General features: G+C 37.7%; 2 protein-coding genes across 2 annotated transcripts in view; both read right to left on the bottom strand.

The window, feature by feature from the left end:
- LOC140157379 (calsyntenin-1-like) overlaps positions 1 to 23824 on the bottom strand; it is a 258270-nt gene that overhangs the window by 101270 nt on the left and 133176 nt on the right. The gene's annotated exons all lie outside the window — the stretch shown is intronic.
- LOC140156507 (uncharacterized) lies at positions 20835 to 23521 on the bottom strand. Its single transcript, XM_072179450.1, has 3 exons — positions 22987 to 23521; positions 22253 to 22583; positions 20835 to 21528 (listed from the first exon to the last, which is right to left on the bottom strand). Exons 1-3 carry the CDS (start codon positions 23519 to 23521, stop codon positions 20835 to 20837), a joined length of 1560 nt encoding a protein of 519 aa, XP_072035551.1.

The raw sequence follows: 23824 nt of genomic DNA, 5'->3' as shown, positions 1-23824 counted from the left end.
ACTTGATGCTTAACTCAACAACCTTTCTCCTAATTCAAAATCACTCAATTCCGGGGATTCTTTATCATTTTGTGCCTTATTCAATTCAATCAAGTGATAATACCACTATCTTACTCGTGATGTTACTTCAACACGACTAAGAATTTTCAGAAAAATGTCTTCATCATTCAGCACCCTATTCAAGAGACATGACATACTTATGATGCAATTTCAATATTACACTTCAAAACAGAACTGATCAATTAACAACACACCAACTCTATGGCAGACTCATCCAAGATCAACAACCCTGAAAGATCAACAACCCTTTAAGATCAACAACCCTTTAAGTAGAAAGTTGAACATCAACAAAACATTAATTACCTAAGCACTGCATCCAATTAAACGCTAAGACTTTCATAACATACGATAGATGGAAATTAAATTATTGATCACTCCTGTAATAGTATGACGAAAATTTAAGATGATGAGAAGATTGGAAGGACACAGTTCAATGATGTGGTAATTTGTCCCGTTGACAGGCATAAGGACAGGATATTACACCAGGGGGTCAGAGAATTGGGGGGTGAGAGAATTGAGGGGGGTGAGAGAATTGAGGGGGTGAGCTAATTAGGGAGAGTGAGAGAATTGTGGGGGTGAGAGAATTGAGGGGGGTTGAGAGATTTGAGAGGGGAACATATTTCCCCCCATTTTATTCCAAGTTAAAAAGGCAGCACCTAATCTCTTCTTTTTTTTTTAATGTGAAAAAAGGAACAGAGTTCAAGAACTGAGAGTCATACAGCAAAGTAATTGAGTTCCAAGTCGTCGTGTGAGTGCAAGAAAGTTATATGTAATGGCTGCCTCACTTTAGCTTGTGAAAATATATTAATTTTGCAGATGAATCCAAAAACCCAGAGCATCTACCTCCAGAGTTGACACCTAACAGTGCTACATATTGCTATTGCACATACAATGTTCTTGTACTCACAGATTTTAACATAATTTTATTTGCAATTTGAGAGGAAATGGGCCCAAAATCTGCAATTTTGCATGCTTTCTTCAGGCCTTGTCTTTTGAGGCGAGTGAGAGTGATCACTCACCATCACTCGCCTAAAATGAAGCTTAGGAGAGCTTTTTATCACTCGCCTACATTTGATTAACAATTTGATACAAGTGATTAAAATCACTTGCCTACAGCTCACCTGACAAGTTTTGAGGAGAGTGATTTGTCACTCACCAGCAAATTTTGAAAGACAAGGCCTGCTTTCTTTCAATAGTAGTCAAAATATTAAGACTTGGCATAAGTCTTAAAGCATCTTGAAGGCTAAGATTTAGCTCCTACTTGCATTACTTGAGATAGTCTTCGTACAAGTCCTTGGGTTGGATTGTCAGAGCATACCAGTGGCGTGTCCAGCGGGGGTGCTTTGGGGGCTGAAGCCCCCCTGCACTTTGTTAAAAATCCCCCGCAGGAACAGATCGGAAACTCCCGAAAACGCATGTTTTTTTGCACTTATCAAAAATTGACCAAAATCAAAATTTGACTTTCAGTTAGAAGTAATTAAAGGACTAAAATCTAAGAAAAAACAGGATAATATTTTTTAATCAAAACAAATAAATTCTGCATTTTCCCCAAAGTAAAACACAGTAATTGTTTTAATTCTAATTTTTTTAAGAAGATACTAGGAGGCCATAGTTACACTGCAAGCAACCATTCTTCTGTATGATACTTCACACCTTCATGCGCAGATAACCATAACACTCGGCACCATGCTCCATGTTTAGTCCAGGGAGATACAGAAGATGTCACGTTACCATGGTGACAACACACCGGTTACTGATGCTTGTCAACATTTGGTGAGGTTTTGAAAAACATGCAACCGCATAAGGAATATAATGTGGAGTCGGCATTGTGCGTATTTATAATTTAGGCATGCATGAAAACAGATAGCTTTCAGCTATTTGTAATATCATCTATTATGCATCGATATCGATGCAATTTCTCTCTTTATATATTGCTTTCTTCTTCCACCTCGACACACCTTGTTTTGATGTGTCGCAGCCTATAATTATCTAATAAACCTAGATAGATAAGATTATACTTTACAAAAGAATATAGTACAATTGCAAATGGTGTTACTAAGAAATAAACACTGATTACTGTTGTGCACAAAATTTTATGTTTATTCTTATCCAGGATTTGAACCTGGGATCCTTGAGTATGTAGACCAGCACTCTTAGCAACTGAGCTTATGATCAAGGAAGCCAAACGCATTGAAGTATCATGAAGTCAATGATAACCAATCAACATCCATGCAGGGTATCCAAATTTGTGCATTATTCATGCGCTACACATGCTGCAATAGTGACGGCTCATAGGTTAGCATTGCAACCAGCCTAATCACGAAGCTCCTGTGGCCAAGTGGTTAAGGCACAGGTCTTGTAAACCTGAGGTCCTGGGTTCTATTCCCAGACAGAATCAGTTTTTTTACTTGTTTTTTTTATTATTTGCGACAGCAAACATGGTGAAAAATTATGTTTATTATATATAATTCCCATCGATTATGCCACTGTTATAATTCCATGGATGGATGCATCACATTTCTTCATCCTCAGCACTTCACCTTCATAATCACCACATAATCACTTGGTCAATTCTTAATTGAATTTTGTTGCCCACCTAGCTTTCACGGCTACAGGTGAATGTCCTCATCATCGGCAGACATCTCATTTTTCTACGAAAAACCACCCACGTTTCAACCAAATAACGAGGAAGATTGATTTCTAAGGAATCAATAGTGTCCATGTATATGCAGGATGATTATGACCAATCCTATGGCAACACAACATCAATTTGAGTGAAACACTGTAAATGGTCACATTTATCATTTAATATTTTAATGCTCTGGGTGCTGGCTATAGGCTTCAACATAAAAAGTTCAAGTTTTAAGATATATTCTCTAAATATCAAGAGCTATCTTAAGAACCACTGAACCAATACTGGGCTTGTTTGTACTCATTTTTATGCATGCTGATTCCAAATTTGGTTGTGCAAATTTACAATTCTGATTTTTTTTTTTTTTTTTTTTTTTTAAACTTGTTTTCTGCATGGAGAGAGTTATTTGCCGTGAATTGTCAGCAAAATGGATGATGCCTTTCATTAGACCATTTCAGCATTCCCAAAAAACTTTGCAGACAAATCTTTTTTAATGACATTGCTCAAAACTCTCAGAATTGTTGGAGCTTAATGTTACATGATGCATTTTCAAGAGAACATGTGCGTTTTTGTTTACACAGTCGCTTTGTGCACAGACACACTTAGGTCCTGATGGGACCAGGATCAAGTAAATGCTCAAATCTAGAAAGCCTATAAGTATGCTGCCCTACATGGAAACAAAGAAAAAACTAGAAGTATGCAGTTCATAATTCAGGTGGTCATACATAAAGGTGTGTAAATAACAAAGATTTGTAAATACAAATAATATGCAATATGCAAATAAGCTCATTAGTATTCATAGAAAAATACAGAATTGAAGATAAAGAACATGGTAAAGAAGGCCACTCTCAACCAATCATATGAACAATTTACTGTAACATTTGAAGAGTTCAATTAGTTGTGATTCTTTCAGAAATTATTTCAAGCAATACCAAGCTTGTCTTATTGCTCTTCACTCTTTTCTATTCCCTACACACAAATGAAAAATGCACAAATTTAAAATAGCAAACAAATGACACTTAATGGGTCAACAAACATCACAGACAATATTGCTCAATTCCCTTGCTAGTTTACATCCGCAACATCTTGCTTCCATCACCCCAAGACTTTTGCTTCATCCCATTTGTATCTTTCCATCTTGATGCACATTTCATACCAACCATTCCATGGCTAAGGATACCCCTATCGATTAAAATACCGATGAGGAGGACAACAAATTACATCATGATTTCAATATGGTTACAAATGAGGTAGGCATCTGTCAACCAGACATAAATACAATAATTGGATTAAATCAGGATTGATCTATACTACAAATAATCCGGATTAATTGTATACGACTTGATATCACAAGAATGCTGATCCGTATCTGTAGCACAAGCTGGTCAATAGCAATTTCACATAATATACACATGTACACGAATCATGCTTTAATATTCAAAAGACATGTAGACACATCGTTTTGGTCATAAAATTCCAGTTTTCAATAAACTGATTTTCAATGTTTATATTTTGATCACAAATTTCTGCAGAGTGGGTTAAAGAGGTGATGCTGCAGCCACATTTTCTGCCAGAATGGTGCAAAAGGTGCTACAGTTCCAAATAAATTTACAAATCTAGCTATATTTTCAATGGAAAAATTGGGACCACTATTAAATTTTTGTTATATTTTAAGGTCAGTTTCAAAATCCTGCCCACCCAAACCAAACCAAACAGCCCTGGTTAGCACTTGATGAACACATATTCAAATATGTTCAATATATATAATTTGTTAACTACAATTTCGCAGTTCTTGATGCAAAGTTCAACTTGACATGCAACATTTTAAGGGGGAAATTTCACTTGGAGCTGGGGAAAATAATTCCAATTATAAATAAATAATAAATCAGTTTATAAAAAAATAATAATTATAAATATATTAATGTAAATTTATGCAAATGAGCATATTTAAGACAAAACCCAACTGGTATTTGAACTTTTGAAGACCGCTAATTGCCACCCCTCCACCAAATCATACACCTTATCAGTTCTGAGAAATTGTACTCGCAACCTCGGATGGACGAAATGACGGACAGAGGGACAGACAACCAGGAAACACAATAACTCCGGTGGAGGCAAAACAAAAATAGATCCATCTGAATTTAACAGCATTGTATACATACCCTGGATGACAAGCTGTACCAGGGATTCAAATTATTTTCACTTCAACAAGATTACCATATCAACATACCACCTTTTTTCTGCACATGGACATTGATGGTACAATATGCATATTGGCAGACACACAGCTCAGTAGCAGATCCAGGATTTGAAAAAGGCTAAAATTACCTAAGTTTGGGATGCTACAATTGGCTGACATTAAGTTGCATTCTGGCCATAGGCTTAGTTCAATAGGGAAAGTCCAAATTTGAGATTTTTCTCAAAATATCAAAAGCTTCTCAAGAACCACTGAACCAATACAGGGCTTGTTTGTACTCATTTTAATGCATTTGTCACGCTGATTCCAAATATGGTATTGAAAATGTAACATTCTGAAATTTGTTGATTCGTAAAGAAAATTAGGAACTTGCCGTATGCAGTCGCCACCCGCATGGACAGGGTTAACAGTGATAATAAATAGACAAGATTGTGAAGTCATTTTGATGTGCGCATCTTTCGGTCTATGGGGGTCCATGGTTGGTTGGATATTTTCTGGTCCAAAAAAGGGCTACTGTTGCAGATTTTTACAAGTAGTGGTGTTTGCAAATGTATTAGCTATCAACATTTCTATATATTGCAGCAGGACAAATCATGGCATTGAGATGGATGGCACAAATATACAGTAAATCAATCACATAGTATCCCAGCTAAGTTTAATTTACTCTGCAAGTCAAAGTCTATTGATTTAAATCTCAAGATATTACTGTACAAAGTAAATTCTGTCACTAAGATTATTTTGAGAGTTTGGTGCAAGAAAAGCCTATCAGGAATAGCTGCCCTATAGACAATTTGACCATTTCTGCATTCTATATTGTACACATATGACACCTGGCAGCTATTGGGATAGGGATTTCTTGCTCTAAACCCCCAGAATTTCAAAGTAAATACTTCTATTGGACTGTCACTCAGGTGAATTATTGCCAGACCTAAATTTCTGCAAAGCTTGACTTGCAAACACTTCTGAAAGATTATACATCATTGTAGCCACGTAATTAGAATTAGAATTAGAATTAGAATTAGAATTAGAATTAGAATTAGAATTAGAATTAGAATTAGAATCAGAATTAGAATTAAGCTTAAACTTAAATGGTAATTCGCAAATAGATTCATCAGGATTGTCCATTGAAAATTATTTACATTGTTCTAAAACAAATCCAGTAAAATAGGTGATGTTGACATAGGCCTACCTCAATGACGTTTCGTGCTGTATCACAGCACTTTCTCAAATTGAATGACCAGCTTTGACCTTAGACGTCTGTTGCTTCCTGTTGGTAGCTGACGTAGGTGGCGCTGTTAGTAGCTGATCATAGATGTGCGGAAGGAAGTAGTTTCCACAATCCCTATTGAGAGTGTTAGCCTGCCCCCTCTTTCGTAATAAAGCTCAAAAAGAACTGGTTCGGGAGCGATTACGGGTTATTAACAACAAAATCGACGGTTTAGAGAAGGATTCGAGTCAATGTGATCTAGAAATACAGTCCCGTTTCCCTGACAATGTGAGGCGCCAAATAGAGCGATCATATCGCGAATTCTCGCGAGAGCTTAATTCACAAAAACAAAATGTCGGCAGACCCGGAAATTGGAATGGTTGCAAGAAAAAGGACAAAAACAAGCCAAGAAAACCCTGTCAAGTAAACATGTGAGTACTAGCAATAGTAGTGAAATTGACCTAAGTGGTACGCAGCTAAAGAAATGGGTCATTAATAAATCTAAGCGTGATTTAACCGCCCTGAAACCTCTCTGCTCGAGAAGGGCTGAATTATGCAGTCGCTACCGGAAAACAACAGCGAAATACTGCATGATTATATTGTCGCCACTGAGGAAGCTTGCGCTGGTTTGAACGTGAGTGATGCTTCCCAGTTACGTGCAGAAATGGTTGGCGTGCTTAAATCTTCTAATAACACAAAATCCAATCTGTCCAAAGAAGAAAAACAGGCTTTGGTAGATCTCAAGAAAGATGACAATATCATGATTTTACCAGCGGATAAAGGCAAATCTACAGTGGTCTTAAACAAAGTTGATTATGGAGAGAAAGTAAACAACATGTTGAGCGATGAAAAAACATATCAAAAACTGAAATCTGACCCAACATCAAAATATAAGGATAAGCTTCTTGTTATGTTAAAGAAATGGAAAAAGGAGGAAAAGATCACGGTTAGCGAGTACTGGAAACTGTACCCCACTGCAGAGAACACGCCGCGTATGTATTGTACACCAAAAATACATAAACCTGGTACCCCGTTACGACCTATTGTCGATTATTGTGGTTCCATCATGTACGAGACCTCAAAAGAACTGGCTCCTATTTTAGGTCCTTTGGTAGGTCAGACCCAACACCACGTAGTCAATTCTAAAGACCTAGCGGAGGGTCTAGCAGAGATTCTAGTTGATGAAGGAGAAGAGTTTATGTCTCACGATGTTGTATCACTCTTCACCAACACCCCGGTCAGCGATTCTTTAAAGATCATTAGGAAGCGACTGGAAGATGACAACACGCTGAATGAAAGGACTAAGCTTTCCATAGATGACATCATGGAAGTTCTCGAGTTTGCACTCACCACCACTTACTTTTCCTTCCGGGGCCAAATATATCAACAACGGTTTGGCACAGCTATGGGTTCGCCGGTCAGCCCGATTGTAGCGAACTTGTACATGGAGTGGCTTGAACAAGAAGCCCTCGTCACAGCCCCCCTTGACATAAAACCTAGGCTATGGAAACGTTACGTGGATGACGTGTTGGAGATTGTTAACAAAGGATCCGCAGAGCCTCTCACAGAGCATCTAAATCAAATAGACAAAACCGGCAATATTAAGTTCACCTTTGAAACGGAAGAAAACAAGCAAATTCCTTTCTTGGATACACTAATAGTCAAGAAACCCAACGGTTCAATCAAGCTCTTAGTTTACAGAAAAGCGACACATACAGATCAATATCTGCATTTCCAATCGCACCACCCCCTACAACATAAACTCAGTGTAATCCGGACACTTATGGACAGGAAAGATAAAGTTGTCACCGAGAAGAAAGATAGAGAGTTGGAGGAAACGAGAATAAAGGAAGCGCGTTCTCGCTGTGGATACCCAGAGTGGGCATTTAAATCTGTTCAAAAACCGAGCAAGCCAGTAGTTAAAGATCAGTCGCATGAAACAAAAAGCCGCAGGGCTTTGTGTGTCTCCCATACAAACAGGGTCTTTCGGAAAAGACAAAGAGAATCTTTAAGAAGCACGGTTACCAAGCAAATTTCAAGCCACACAAAACACTCAGAAACCATCTAGTTCACCCTAAAGATAAACGGGACGTCAAATCTACAGCTGATTGTGTTTATGAAATCCCATGCTTAGGTTGCCCAAAATCTTACATCGGTGAAACTTCAAGACTCTTTGGTACAAGAATGAAAGAGCACAAATCTGAATCAGACGCAGCTTCGGAAAAACCCTACACCAGGGCACAAAGAAAAACATCGGTTGAAAGCACCCCTAGAAAATCCGCTCTCACGGACCATGTCGCTGAAGACAATCACGTGATCGGTTGGGACGAAGCCAAGATAAAAGACATTGAAACCAACAGAAAAAGAAGGCATATAAAGGAATCAATTTGGATACGAAAGAGGGGGCAGGCTAACACTCTCAATAGGGATTGTGGAAACTACTTCCTTCCGCACATCTATGATCAGCTACTAACAGCGCCACCTACGTCAGCTACCAACAGGAAGCAACAGGCGTCTAAGGTCAAAGCTGGTCATTCAATTTGAGAAAGTGCTGTGATACAGCACGTAAACGTCATTGAGGTAGGCCTATGTCAACATCACCTATTTTACTGGATTTGTTTTAGAACAATGTAAATAATTTTTAAATGGTAATTTGTGAGCAATTTTAATTTTTTACACTGCAACTATTCATGCATTTCACAATACTATGTGCCACCAGTGGTAGCTCTTGCCATTCCAAATTTTGACCTCCATGGTCGTCATTGCCATTCTAGCCACCATTGGATAATAATGTTGAAAAGTTACACAAAAGATTTCTCAATAGATAGAAAATGGATCTACTATCAAGTAAATTGCTGTTTTAGTGTAAATTCGAATGTTATATCATAATTTATATTGACATTTAAACACACAGTGACTTATGTTCCAGTTATATATGCGTATTACCCAAGCTTTGGAGGTCAATAATTTTACAAGATGCAGTGCATATTTTAGCCTAATCCCCAGCGCCGTATCGTGACTACACCAAATTTTAGACATTTATGCTCGTGTTTAATTTGCTAATATCAAGTTAGCCACATACTGAATAGACTCACACACTACAGAAACAGTTCAATCATATGTTTTTTTAGTTTTGTAGAGAACACACAAATTCAATGTAGCATAACATGTGCACTTTCACAGTAGAACAGTTGCTTGCATAGCTGCTGATACAGGTGCAGTCAATCAAGGGCTACTATCTGTCTTAATGACCAGGGTACTGACCACAAATCCGGTCATTTGGAATGGATATCGCTCTATCTCTCCCAGGGCATGTATCGGTATCTTAATGTCATTTCATCTTTGAGGTAGAACCATCCATCATAATGCATGCAGATGGGGAGTACTAGATGCGTGCCGTCAGTCACAAGTGTTTTTAGCCTGACTCTATAACGGCTTACTTTCACAGGTTTCATTTTTCACATTTTGTACTGTTCTGAAATTTTTTTATTCATGGTTGAATTATGCCTATAATGGATTAAAAATAAATTCCCTGTTGAATGTTTAACAGCAATAGTCACGAAAAATAAACCCTGCGAAAAGTTCCTGTTATACGGTGCACGGAAATACTTGTGCACTTTCAAGATTAACTTATGAAGGAGATGCCATTTTTGTTTGCAACATAACCCCAATCACCTTGACTAGGATTGTATTATCTCGCAGGGTTTTCTACAAAGGTCTATTGTTGAAAATGTCTGAATATTTTTAGAAGTGTAACTTCGCTATTTACAGCTTGTGAAATATCACCAACATGGTGCTCAAGACTTGCAAGCAAAGCAAGAAGTCATCTGCATTCAATGCACATCTAAAGGAGTGTTCTTATTGCAATCAATGAATCTAGACGTTTTCCCAAGATATAAAAGCTCATCAAGTCAGTGATAAGGGGACTGGCATTTTCTTCAAAGGGGGGGGTCCCAAATATACCGGGGGTCATAAATTTTTTGAAAGAAAATAGGGGGTCATAAAATTTTTGATCAAAATGTAGGGAGTCACAAGATGACCACAGATAGTGTGTTTATTTTATTCAAAAAGACCGATTTCAATACAATTTTAGCTTGTTTAAGGGATAAGATGTATCGATGATGAGTGGGGGGTCATAAAATTTTTGTTGCCGAAATAGGGGGGTCGCAATTTCATTGACGCTGACATTTTGTAAATTTGGGACCCCCTTCTGAAGAAAATGCCAGCCCCCAAGTATCCTTGCATCATATTATCGCAGTAAATAGGTACGTCCATACCAAAAATCAAACAATGAAATATATTCATCGATTACATTATACCTTATAGAATTCAATCTAGCATTTCCTTGCTAATAAAAACTACCTACCTAAGAATAAGAAAGCCCAATGTTTTCAAACCTTGCAAAAAATCAATAACATTTGCAATATTTTATTTAGTGTAATATAGGATGGGGAAATTGTAACAAGGTAAACTCCTATGGCTACGAAGAAAATAGAATAATAAATAAGGGTATGAAAACAACAATGCTCTACTTTCATAAGGCATTGACTGTTACGAAAAGGATCAAAAGTGATGTACAACTTCACAAAAATATTTGAGGGTGCGATTGCATAAAAATATTTGAGGGTATGCAATTTGGTACATTTTTACTTATCAGAGCAATTCTAGCCATGGCGTATATCTGATTTCCTATTGGTCCCATTTTATGTTGAACCACATTTCTGGGCAAAAGCAAACCTTTGCAGTTTGGTTGAATTTGCTACTATATAAAGAACTGGACAGTCACATTGTTGCTTTGATACTAATGGGAAGATGTTATTCACAATCAGCAATGTCAACAATGAAACTGCACTAGTAAATGGAGACGACAGAACTGTACCATGTGACCTATATTATGATTAAACTGAAGTACCCTGTTGAAATGTTTCAATGTATTGAAAAATATCAATTGTTTTCCAACATTGACAACAACACTCACTGAAATCACCAAATTGTTAATGTTCTTGCCATGTAAAGGGAATTAAATAGTACTTGTCTAATACTTCATATTTTCTTGATTAATGAAAGAAACAAAATTATGAAGTGTTATCCATTGAAGCAACCTCCTTCCATCCCATTAATTTAAACCGCATGTTGACCCTCAACAAGCCATCACTATGAACGACATGAAATATCCTCATCCACTCTATCAAAGTATACATCAACTTGTAATGCAGAGTTCTGTCTCTGGACTAAGCCATCAGATATAAGACTATTAGGCATCTATGAGTCAAGCCAATGTCAATTGAAATAGCCTCATCCCTTCTATCAAAGTATACATCAACTTGTAATGCAGAGTTCTGTCTCTGGACTAAGCCATCAGATATAAGACTATTAGGCATCTATGAGTCAAGCCAATGTCAATTGAAATAGCCTCATCCACTCTATCAAAGTATACATCAACTTGTAATGCAGAGTTCTGTCTCTGGACTAAGCCATCAGATATAAGACTATTAGGCATCTATGAGTCAAGCCAATGTCAATTGAAATAGCCTCATCCACTCTATCAAAGTACACATCAACTTGTAATGCAGAGTTCTGTCTCTGGACTAAGCCATCAGATATAAGACTATTAGGCATCTATGAGTCAAGCCAATGTCAATTGAAATAGCCTCATCCACTCTATCAAAGTATACATCAACTTGTAATGCAGAGTTCTGTCTCTGGACTAAGCCATCAGATATAAGACTATTAGGCATCTATGAGTCAAGCCAATGTCAATTGAAATAGCCTCAGCCACTCTATCAAAGTATACATCAACTTGTAATGCAGAGTTCTGTCTCTGGTCGAAGCCATCAGATATAAGACTATTAGGCATCTATGAGTCAAGCCAATGTCAATTGAAATAGCCTCATCCACTCTATCAAAGTATACATCAACTTGTAATGCAGAGTTCTGTCTCTGGACTAAGCCATCAGATATAAGACTATTAGGCATCTATGAGTCAAGCCAATGTCAATTGAAATAGCCTCATCCCTTCTATCAAAGTATACATCAACTTGTAATGCAGAGTTCTGTCTCTGGACTAAGCCATCAGATATAAGACTATTAGGCATCTATGAGTCAAGCCAATGTCAATTGAAATAGCCTCATCCACTCTATCAAAGTATACATCAACTTGTAATGCAGAGTTCTGTCTCTGGACTAAGCCATCAGATATAAGACTATTAGGCATCTATGAGTCAAGCCAATGTCAATTGAAATAGCCTCATCCACTCTATCAAAGTATACATCAACTTGTAATGCAGAGTTCTGTCTCTGGACTAAGCCATCAGATATAAGACTATTAGGCATCTATGAGTCAAGCCAATGTCAATTGAAATAGCCTCATCCACTCTATCAAAGTATACATCAACTTGTAATGCAGAGTTCTGTCTCTGGACTAAGCCATCAGATATAAGACTATTAGGCATCTATGAGTCAAGCCAATGTCAATTGAAATAGCCTCATCCCTTCTATCAAAGTATACATCAATTTGTAATGCAGAGTTCTGTCTCTGGACTAAGCCATCAGATATAAGACTATTAGGCATCTATGAGTCAAGCCAATGTCAATTGAAATAGCCTCATCCACTCTATCCAAGTCAGACCAACTTGACCAACTTATGTACCTGGACTTAACCACCATACATGATACTATCATATTTTACCAGCTTTCAAATAAGGTATAATCCCTAAAAACATCCTCATCCACTCTATTAAAGTAAGTCAATTTGAACTTAAGCCCCAAGAATTAGCCATCAGACCTCAACTAAGGTGGGTCAACATCCCTTGAAACATCATCATACCTTCTATCAAAGTATGGGATCAATTTGAAATTCCAACTATATGCTGGGACGAAGTCATCCAATATGATACTATCAGTTCTGAGTCCTGACCTATACACGTAAGGACAACAGCCCTTAGTGAGGTCATGCAGCTGAGTGAGAGGCTTATAAACCATCTTCTACATTAAATGATAAGAATAAAGCTATATACATTATGTTATCTTTAATGGGATGTCAATGATAGTTGGCTCATTGTGCTATCTACTACTGATAGCATTAAATATGCAATTAATTGCAACACTGAGCAATGTGAAAATGCATAGGCAACATTAATGAAACATTTATACATGTAAAAAAGTTTCATCAGTATGAAGGTCTATACAGTAAGGATGGGTTATTTCGTTTATTTTCTCTAACATTTAATGCATCAGTGATGCATACGTTTAACATATTAATACGCATCAATCCAGCCCCGTCTGGCGGCAAGATTTCATGAATACATGATAGGTGCGGTGCACCTCACAAAACAGGAATTTCTAACAGGATGTACTCGTACCAATGGCGCCGTACATGAAGTAATATTTGCGAAGGTAATGGTCCTAACATGTCAGAAACTATGCATTATTATGACATATTATTGTTAAAGAATTAATGTTTTGAGCAAGTTTTATGTAAATTATTAAGGTCGTTTTCAGATTTCATAACTTTAAACTGTTGTTTAGCACTGAAGATTGGAAAATTGAAGGTTGAAAATAAGGTCGTTTTCAGATTTCATAACTTTCAACTGTTGTTTAGCACTGAAGATTGGAAAATTGAAGGTTGAAAATGACTTGCGTGTACACGTCTACCGCAATTGCAAAACGTTTAATGGATCATGCGTGTGTTTAACAATACATGCGTTTAACATTCCTTCCCTACTATAGAGCAATCATACATTTGGGAAATTAAAATGGAAAGAAAATACAGTACAGATCTATAACATAAAATCATGAATTTTTATATGTAACATGAATATTAGAATGCTCACCATAATCAGAAAACTACCCTTATTCTTAAAGAGGTTTCACCCCTAAATGCATACTACAGAAGGTACATGTCATCACAAAACACCCATTCTTACGTTTCTTATGTTTCTAGAGTGTCCCTCCTGAGCCTCTACACAATCTAAACATGCACAGATGGGACAACACACCTGAACGCTACTTTCTCTTAACCAAACCTGTAAACAAACTTCAAATTCTAAAAGGTTCCCCAACCAAAACATCAACAACAATTCCTCATAAATCAAATCATAAACATGGGTGTTGCCCAGAGCTATTGTGTACGCATTTGAGTTATGTAACTTTGACATCATCAATTGCTCATAGGGTGAATGTGTTGCATGGAGATAACAAATTATACAATTTTGCCACGTACTGTCTGCCTTCTGTTGGGGTACACAAGTCAAGTCACCTTAAATCCAGGGAGCAAGTTCCAATGTGACTGCCATCCGAGACAGTCCACAATTATGATTTAATTATAGCGATCAAGACATGCTAGGCAGTGAACAGACGCGCACACAAGTGCGTGCATGTACTAACGAGAGCCCAACCTCATTACCGCCACCATGCCAAATGGATCGTTGATTTCCGCCGATCCTCAAAATTCATTTTGTTAAAAATTTTGTCTGTAATTTAATGGCGATTATGAACGACTGGAGCACGACTCCTTAACTATTTTCTTGTTAGCACGCTGGCGTGCAGGGAGCTCCCTTGAGAACCAACTAAATTACATGCCAAGTTGGAAGTGCTCATCAAAAGAGAATACCTGGGACCAAGTTTAATTATCAACCAAGCCCCTTGAGCATGAGATGAATAGATGGGGTGGAGTAGCAGTAATGGAATTCGGACCATACAAAATCACTTTCTTTAAATTAAAAAAAAGTGAAAGTAGGAGAGGCAATTTTACCAAATTAATTTCAGAATGACACACAACTAATCTTATTAATGGTTTCTACTGAAGATATGATATCAATTTATTTATGTCATCTTTTCAACTTATGTAGACTTGACACAAAGTTGAAAACCTACCTATATATTTTTGAGACCACTTCATTTACTTTTCTGTAATTGATGGATAGAATTTTCTTTAAAGTTGGGATAGTTCTTGAAACAATGAATGTCAATCATGACATGGGCAGTGGCACCAATCCTGGGTGGAACAGGGGGCATGTCAACCAACACACACTTTTTGGGCAAAGTATTCACTACAAAACGACTGGTTTCTGTAACCTGAATTACCTGATTCAAAATGAGCAACCACATCTTCCTAGCACAGTTCAATGACACCAATAACAACATGTTGACCTACATTACCTTAATGGTCTTTTGTGATCCACAGCCTCACCCCCCCCCACTTTTCTCAAAAAAAACCCACGAAATTACAACAGTGGCCCATGGAGCAGTGTAATACGCATAATCATGCATAACTCACAAACGCAAAATCAGAATCAACTGAAATTTTGGAATAAGCTTTTTTCAGGAAATCTACTGAAAACGTCATAAACAGTGGATGCTAGGATCACAAAATCCTCCTTTTTAAGTCTTCCAATGTTAATTATTCATGTGGTTGGCTTATTTTTTGCACTTGACCTATCTGACAGATAAATCACACACAGAGAAATGAAGAGGATAATCTCAGCCTGTATCATCCCACAACCTCCTACCCTGCAGTCATGTTGCCATTGCCAGGCATTAGCCTCCCAATTGGGCTATTTTGAGCAAGCCTGCCACGGTTAATACAAAATCTGCCATATTTCTAAAATTGAGCCAGTAATGCATAAAATAGGGCCAATTAAACTAAACTTTGGCACTTGTGCTATCATCAAGTCCCAGCATATTTTATGGCATTACATTTTGTAATAACAAACATAAATCTTTTTTTATCATGCAATAAAAGCTTGTTCTTCAAGATTGATCAACAATTATATTTTCAGCTAGCAAGCAAAATCAGTAAACTGTTGTTTTTCCTCACAAAAAGCCAATTGTCATGCAGTTTTGAACATGGACGCATTCAAGTGCATCATTAAATTTTGGACTACTTTACAGTTCTTGCCACGGCCAAATTACTGCAGCTTAGCACCGACAAATTTTGGCAACACTGTCTCTGGGCATATTTAATGTCCTTGCATCATCATCATCAATATCCCTAAGCAGCTTATCAATTTTCTCATCTCAGTTAGGTTAGTTAATCTTCTTTAATATAAACATGGTCTTTCCTCTTATGACTCATGGTGACAGAAAATCATTAAAGCAGTGTATAATTACAGGTGTCTTACTCTCCCATTAGCCATGTCAACCATTCATTAACCTCACTGGCATTCAAGTAACATATCTAGGTTTATGGGTGATATCACAACAAAGTCAGGTGCTTTATACTATGGACCACAATGGCCTCATCCCAATGGCGTAGTTCAATAACCTCAATTAAACAATTATAGTGCAAAATTTGACCTCAAGTTGCAGAGTATGAGTTGTCATACCCAAATTTTCAAAGGCCATTCAATAAATGTACAAATGTATTGGGGTTAAAGAACTGTGCCCTTGATAGATGTTGTGGATCCTAGTGTTAGCATCATATCCATCAATGTAAAAGAGATGACAAGTAGTGGTCAGTACAAGATCAAAACCTTTGATGTCTCAAAAACCTTGCTATAGGGGAATGGTTAGTTGGCGAGTTATGTGGCGGTGAGTTAAGGGCGAGTTACTGTTAGACCATTGGGCGAGTTACTGTTAGACCAATGGGCGAAGTTACTGTTAGACCAATGGGCGAAGTTACTGTTAGACCATTGGGCGAAGTTACTGTTAGACCATTGGGCGAGTTACTTTTTAGACCAATGGGCGAGTTACTGTTAGACCATTGGGCGAGTTATGGTCAGACCATTTGGCGAATTTAATTTGTAATTTAAATTTACAAATTTAAATTTACAAATGGGAACATTTTTTTGAAGTTGAATGTCTACTTTTTGCATGATTGTAAATTTGTAATACTCAATGGTGTACATTAAGCATGTGAACTTTAGACTAACCTGGAAGAGCTTTAATTACAGCAAAAGTTAAGTTTTTGTATAATAAAACCGGAGATCTCCGGTTTTATTCAGAGTTCACTGATCGAGTGGTGGCTAAACACATTGCGTGCATTAATGAATCATTCAATCAGTGACGTATAAACTGTGTGCATATCGCTATTAGTCTTACGTCTTGTTTGTTTGTCCTAGCTGTGTGAAACTATGCCAATATTCATGATAATGATCGGCGAGCTAACACACACATTGTATAAGCGCTGGAATGAAATAGCAATTTTCCTCGTTTTGCCTCACTTGTTTGGCTTAAAATTAAAAGAGGACAATGTGATCAGTGAAAACTAACATTTTAAAAATAGGAATCTATTCTTTATGCAAATCACACATTATGGCTTTAAAGGAACTGACCAAGATCCAAATTTCCAACCTTTACTTTTTTCTAGTGCTGTAATCGATAAGCTTTCTGGGTATCGATATGTCGGGAGGCAAACATCCGACATGTCGATACTATTATCGATACTCACGCAGTTTGAAACACGGATTTGAGTTTACCAATTTTATTATCAGTAAGATGCATGTATTCTAGATGTAAAGCTCACCTTGGAATTGGGAGACGGTAATTTGAGTATTTGACGGTAATTTGAGACCTGATTTGAGATAATCTAAGCATGTGTGCCATGTCGTTTGTGTATCGATACTGACATTGAGTGTTTCGACATGTCGGAAGTCTATGTATTTTCCGACTATCGATACTTACGACAATCGATTACAGCACTACTTTTTTCCACACTTGCAAACTCAACAACATCTTTGACCAACTCATATCATGCCCTCTATGGCGACTGTTGATATAATTGAAGACCGAATTAAAAAGACTAGTTTGCGCCGGACGTCATGGTAAAGGCTTCGTTGCTGATCTGCGCAGTACAGCATTTTGGTCCAGTTGAGAGGACGTCAAATGAAAACTACCGGGTAGTTTTTTTTTGGTCTTCAATAATAAAAACAAGCAGAAAATAAGGATGGGCTGCCAATCTGAAGAAGCTACCAGTACGGTAGTGAAATGGCACTAAATTTTGAGTAAATATCATCCTTTACTTCCTTTTCCTTAGAACTAGATACAAAGAAAACCAATATATTTTTGGTTTTTTGATTGAGTTCTGATGCTTAGTTTATAGTCATATAATCCGAATGACCCCAAAATGATCATGCCATTTCTTGTCTTCGTTCATATAAATCATTCCCACCAAATTTCATGAACATACAACGATCTATGGCGATTTGACCTTGGGTGGTCCCAAAATGACCGTCACATTTTTTGTCTTGCTTCAGTGCTTGTTCCTACCAAAATTCATAAACCTGCGACAATCTATAGTGATTTGACCGCAGATGACCCTGAATGACCCCAAAATTACCTTAACCCAACTCTCACGCTCTACCCTACCCACCACACCTTAACCCACCCCAAGCTACAGTATAACTGCTTTCCACCCTGTTCCTACACTACACCACCACCATCTTAGCATATAATTATCCACCCAATGGTCTAAACGTAACTCGCCAATTGGCCTAACAGTAACTCGCCCAATGGTCTAACAGTAACTCGCCCATTGGTCTAACAGTAACTCACCCATTGGTCTAACAGTAACTCGCCCAATGGTCTAACAGTAACTCGCCCAATGGTCTAACAGTACATTAACTCGCCTATTGGTCTAACAGTAACTCGCCCAATGGTCTAACAGTAACTCGCCCAATGGTCTAACAGTAACTCGCCCAATGGTCTAACAGTAACTCGCCCATAACTTACCGTCACTTAACTCGCCATTTATCCATCCCCTGCTATAGGCAAAGTGTATAACTACATTGCTTTGCACTGACATCCTTGAATGGAAACATACCGTCAAAACTCCATAGTTAGCATATGTGCTTACTATCCAGCGCTTTTGAAAACATGAAATTGTTCCAAAGTCTGGCGCTTTACCAACTAAGCTAATGAGGTTGAGACACAAATTTGCAGGTTTGCTTGTTCGTATATAACCATGTGTATCAATGATTTGCTCAAAATCCTTTACACTTTTGTGGATGGGGCATTTCATGTTTGCATGTTTTAAAAAGCGCTCGATAGTAAGCACATATGCCAACTGCCGAATTTTTATACATGTGAATGATGTGATTCCAATGAAAATATAAAGTCATATATTTTTCATCATATTTGCTTTTTTTTATTCTTAAAAGAATTATCACCTCATACTAGAGTGTCTAATTTATGTCAATCTCGAATTTTGTTGATTGTGTTTTTTATTCAAAACAAAATTCATTAATTTTTTCCCAAAACTAAACAACACAATATAATTTTGCATGTTTACATAATCTACTTCACTTACCTGTATAGAAGAGAACACAGAATGAAGACAGTCCATAATGAACATGAAAAAGAAAAGAAGATATATAATAACAATTAGATTTAAGGTTTTAATTTTACCCCATTCCTTCACTATGTCTACTAAAACAAATATTAATTCAAAGACACACATTCATGTAAACCACCCTTAATGGCCTCCATATGTTTGCATTTATAATAATTTGCAATTTTCCAAACCACATAATAAACTTGATTCCCCATTTTGACACATCTTATGTAAAAATACAAAAGTAGGCTCCATATATTTGCATATTACCTCCCAGCAACCTTCACCAAAATGTTTACTTCAACAACAACAAAAAGTCAGTGTTAAAGTATAAAACAGATTACAACTAAGGTAGTACATTACAATTGAGCAAATCTTTTAAAGGCATGCTTAAAATAACACCAGAAAAGTGATTCCATTATGGAAGACAAGAATAACAGTCTACCTATATTGCCTATAATACACACAAGAGATACAAATAAGATCTAACCCCATAAACGGTGCCATTGCATATTAACCAAGAAAAAAAATGGTCGTTGGCAATCACATTGTAAATTATGGCTTCACAATGCAACATAGTTGTATACAGCTCAAGGCTGTTTTTTCTTACAAGGCGAAATATGATATTATAAAACATTCATAATCATGATGATCGAGAAGTTGCTTGCAACTATCCCCATACGGTTTACAAGCATCTATTTAGGGTAATGTAGAAGGGCCAGAAAAAATGATGTTATTCTCTTGGTGAATGGTGCAATGAATATGCTTGCAAGATATTATCGTACAAAGTTTATCAAATGTGACGATTCATGGCAGTCGCATATTAAAGCAAAACATTTATTGCATTTTAAACTCAAACACACAGCAATCTTTCCAAAGTTCCATTCAAAACTACAAAGCAACAATGTTATTAGACTGGCCCCCAGTCTCGGTTCGGTTCCATCTCTGGATAATGTAACAATAAATAATTACATAATTATGCCCTATGAAAAAAATGCCAAAGTCCTGTAACCCCCCCCTTATTTTCCTCAATGCCAAAAACCCATTCCTCGATCTTCATCCACAAATCGACGCCACTGATTACACACACAGTCAACCATGCAGCAATATAGAAATATACTCGTAGAAAGTCCATTGAGCACTGATTCCTCGACTGGTCCAATCTGTTTGAGATCTCCCTTCCAAATAATCGTTCAACAAAGCACAGTGATTCCGATGTCAATTACGAAAGCCCCGCCCCAGTTTCAATTCAAATATGGTAACACAAAGCTATGCCGCGGAATGTGACGCAAGATCGGATGGGACATTTGACAACAACTGAGAGGTATTGAGCTCAACTGGTACGCGCAATAATAAAAGGCAACCGCTCGACTCGAACTTAGGCCTATTGTCCATATTGCGTATATTATCGCGTGCGGTTTGCAAATGTTTGCACATTATTTAGCTAGGGAAGCCTCTTCAAATATCTTCAAAAATCCATGTGCCCATCCTCGTCAATATTGAGGTCCTCTGGCGTCGCATTCCTAGCAAACAAACGGTATGCGAACCACTCATCTGATGATTCAGGAGTCACTTGAAGCCCTACTGCAGCAAAGCTCTCCAGGTTGCGTGAAAGTCCATTGACAAGTCGGGGATTGAAGACTCTCGCGGCTTTATATATGTTCCTTGCCGGGTGAACATCCCAATGTTTGCTGAATTTTGACAGCGCGGCGGTATAGACATCGTGGAATGTGTCCATGTACGCGTTCCGTTCTTGACGGGGCAACTGCGCCAGAAGATCATCAGTTTCTTCGCCAAACAGGGCTTTGGCACAGCCGTTCATCAAGGTTGACTCAAGATCAGATAGAAGATCCCACACACGCGTGGCTATGGGGTGGCGTGACGTTTCCATGGTGGTCAATACCGACATCATCTTAGGGCAGGATTCGGCGATAAACGCGACGTGAATTTCAAGCTGCCTGTAATTATCACCGGTCAGAAGTTGCTTGAGCCGTTCAACACTCTGAGCGTCAGTGTCTTCACTCTCAAAGAAGCCCAGATAATGTTGCATGTGTTCATGGTGGTATAGGACGGCCTCAAACCAAGAGTTCCAACGTGTTTGCACGGGCATTGGCGGGAAGCGTGGCGATTCAACACCTTGCTCTCGGAGATATGCTATGAATCTGTGTGTAAAAAGAAGAAAAAAATATTGGTTAACGACGAAAAATAAAACAAAACAAACAAACATGGTTGACTGATCTTTTTATGTAAATATAATTACTTCTGTTATTTATGTGTGTATTACTGATTTGTTTTATTTTGTTCTTTAACATCGACACTCTAAAAGTTATAATTAAAAACACCATCTTATTTTGTCCTGCAATTCATCTTTTAAATACATCGCACCACTTAAATCAATTGACTTCCGTCACACCACGTGTGTAGAGATCGGTGGTTTCACACTTGGCGGGAATTCCCACATAACAACGTTATGCATCATCAATTCTGTGTGGCTAAGCCAATCAGATTATCGCAAAGAGCGGTACCTCATTAGCATATCTCCGGGGTCTTACGTGAACAATTTTCTGATTGGTCCGTCGGCCTGTCAGATGCCTGCCATACACCACTGATGCAGTGGCTAAACCAATGAAAGCCCAGATCGGACCCACAAGTTTTTTAATGTTTACGGTATCCGTACTTTTGTGTGATTCGGAGGTTTTGATGTTTACTAGAGTAATGAATGATGTTCATAATATCATAATATGCAAATTATATTTTTAATGTTCGCATGAGAAGAATTTGTTTAAATGCATAATCTTTTTCAATTTCAGTAATTTTTAATTTAATTACTTTTTGTTGAATTATTATATTTATAAAATTAAAAAAATAATAATAATAATAACCTACCTGCGCTTACGATGAGGTTTCTTGTTGAAGACTGATTTCATGGTCCAAACCAAGGTGTTCACGTCAGAGAAGTCTTGCCAGTGTTGGAATGTTTCACCGACGAGGTTGAGTATGTGTGCCAAACAGAGTACGTGAGTGCAGTTGGGAAGGAGGGGTTGAAGAATCCTGTAGGCAGCCTTGCAATATGGAGCGTTGTCGGTGCAAAAGGCGATCACATCGTTGTAAGCAATTTGGTTGTTGGTTAGCGACGTGGTGACGGCTTGTGCCAGATCAACTGCAGTACAGCTAGTCATGAAGATCGTATCCAGTAAATAAGTCTTGCCCTCCAAGCCTGTAGTAAAAGAAAACGGAAATTAATAAATCATTACGAAACATAGGCCTACAATATTAGTTATTTTCTTAGTTGCGCCTTTTTCTAAAAAATTATCTTTGCATTCGTTCAAGCTTTAAAATGCAACACACACAGGGTGTCGCAAAATGTAGGATACTATAATTGAAAATTACGGGACTAGAAAAACCCCAATGCCACGTGCTTGGGATTTCCCCCAATTAAAATAATAAATAATTCATGATGTATGCAGCTGGGTTTTTGGCCCGGATCCAGGGTAGGTATACGCACGATCTCGATGGTACATGGGTGTAAACAAAATGATGTGTCATGAATACTTCGTTTGGTTGTCAACTTCATCAGTAAAGAATGCGTTAAAAAAAAAGAATAAATAACTTCTACTTACCAACAATAACATTCAGGACACTGTTGTCTCGCTCATCGGTAGTCTCGTCTACGGCGATGAACACTTTCTTTTCATATATCAGTTCAAGAAGTTTGGCGTGATGCGTCTGGTAAACCTTTGGCAGATGGTATTTTCTCAAGGTACTCTCGCCGGCGGGAACAGCTCCTCCATTTTTGGCATGCTTTCGAAGAAAAGGTATCATCTTGGTTGTCTTGTTCATGGGAATGTCTGCTTCTGTGCACATGGCAATGAAATCATGCGTGATGGTAGTTCTCAGTTCTGCCGATGATTGTGTGTCATCTAGAGTGACCTGCCGTCTTCCTGCTCGATTTCGTTCAGTTTTCAACCGCTTCGCTTTCTTATGCTTGTCACTGGTCAGATGCGTGTCTAAACTACTTTTCCTACTGTGATCAATTGTTAATTCACAAGACTTACAAAATAGCTTGCTCGGAAAGTTCGGCGATATGTAGTAATCCTCTGCATAGTTGCCATCGCGAAGCCGTTTCGCCGGCGAAATCTTGGAAGCCGGAGGCATGATGATGATGATCGAATTAAATGAAAACTTGGAACTAGAAAATATACGTCACACTCGATTACAACCTCAAAATGAAATGATGACTGCTGTTTACAGTCTCCAAAAACTTGTTGACATCTTTATTGGATTTTAATAGTTTAATAAAGGATTAAACAATGGAATAATAGTCCCAAACAAAAATGTTTGGTAGACTCATAACCGGTGCGATCTTACCTTTCCGATGTTGATTAAGATACTTCTTGCATCGATCCCGAGATGCGGAAAAAACCAATAGTCATTTTGTCCCACATAAATGAATAAATA

The sequence above is a fragment of the Amphiura filiformis genome, chromosome 7, assembly GCF_039555335.1.
Source record: "Amphiura filiformis chromosome 7, Afil_fr2py, whole genome shotgun sequence".
NCBI classification, from domain to species: Eukaryota; Metazoa; Echinodermata; class Ophiuroidea; order Amphilepidida; family Amphiuridae; genus Amphiura; species Amphiura filiformis.
This window is presented reverse-complemented; position numbering and strand designations above follow the sequence as displayed.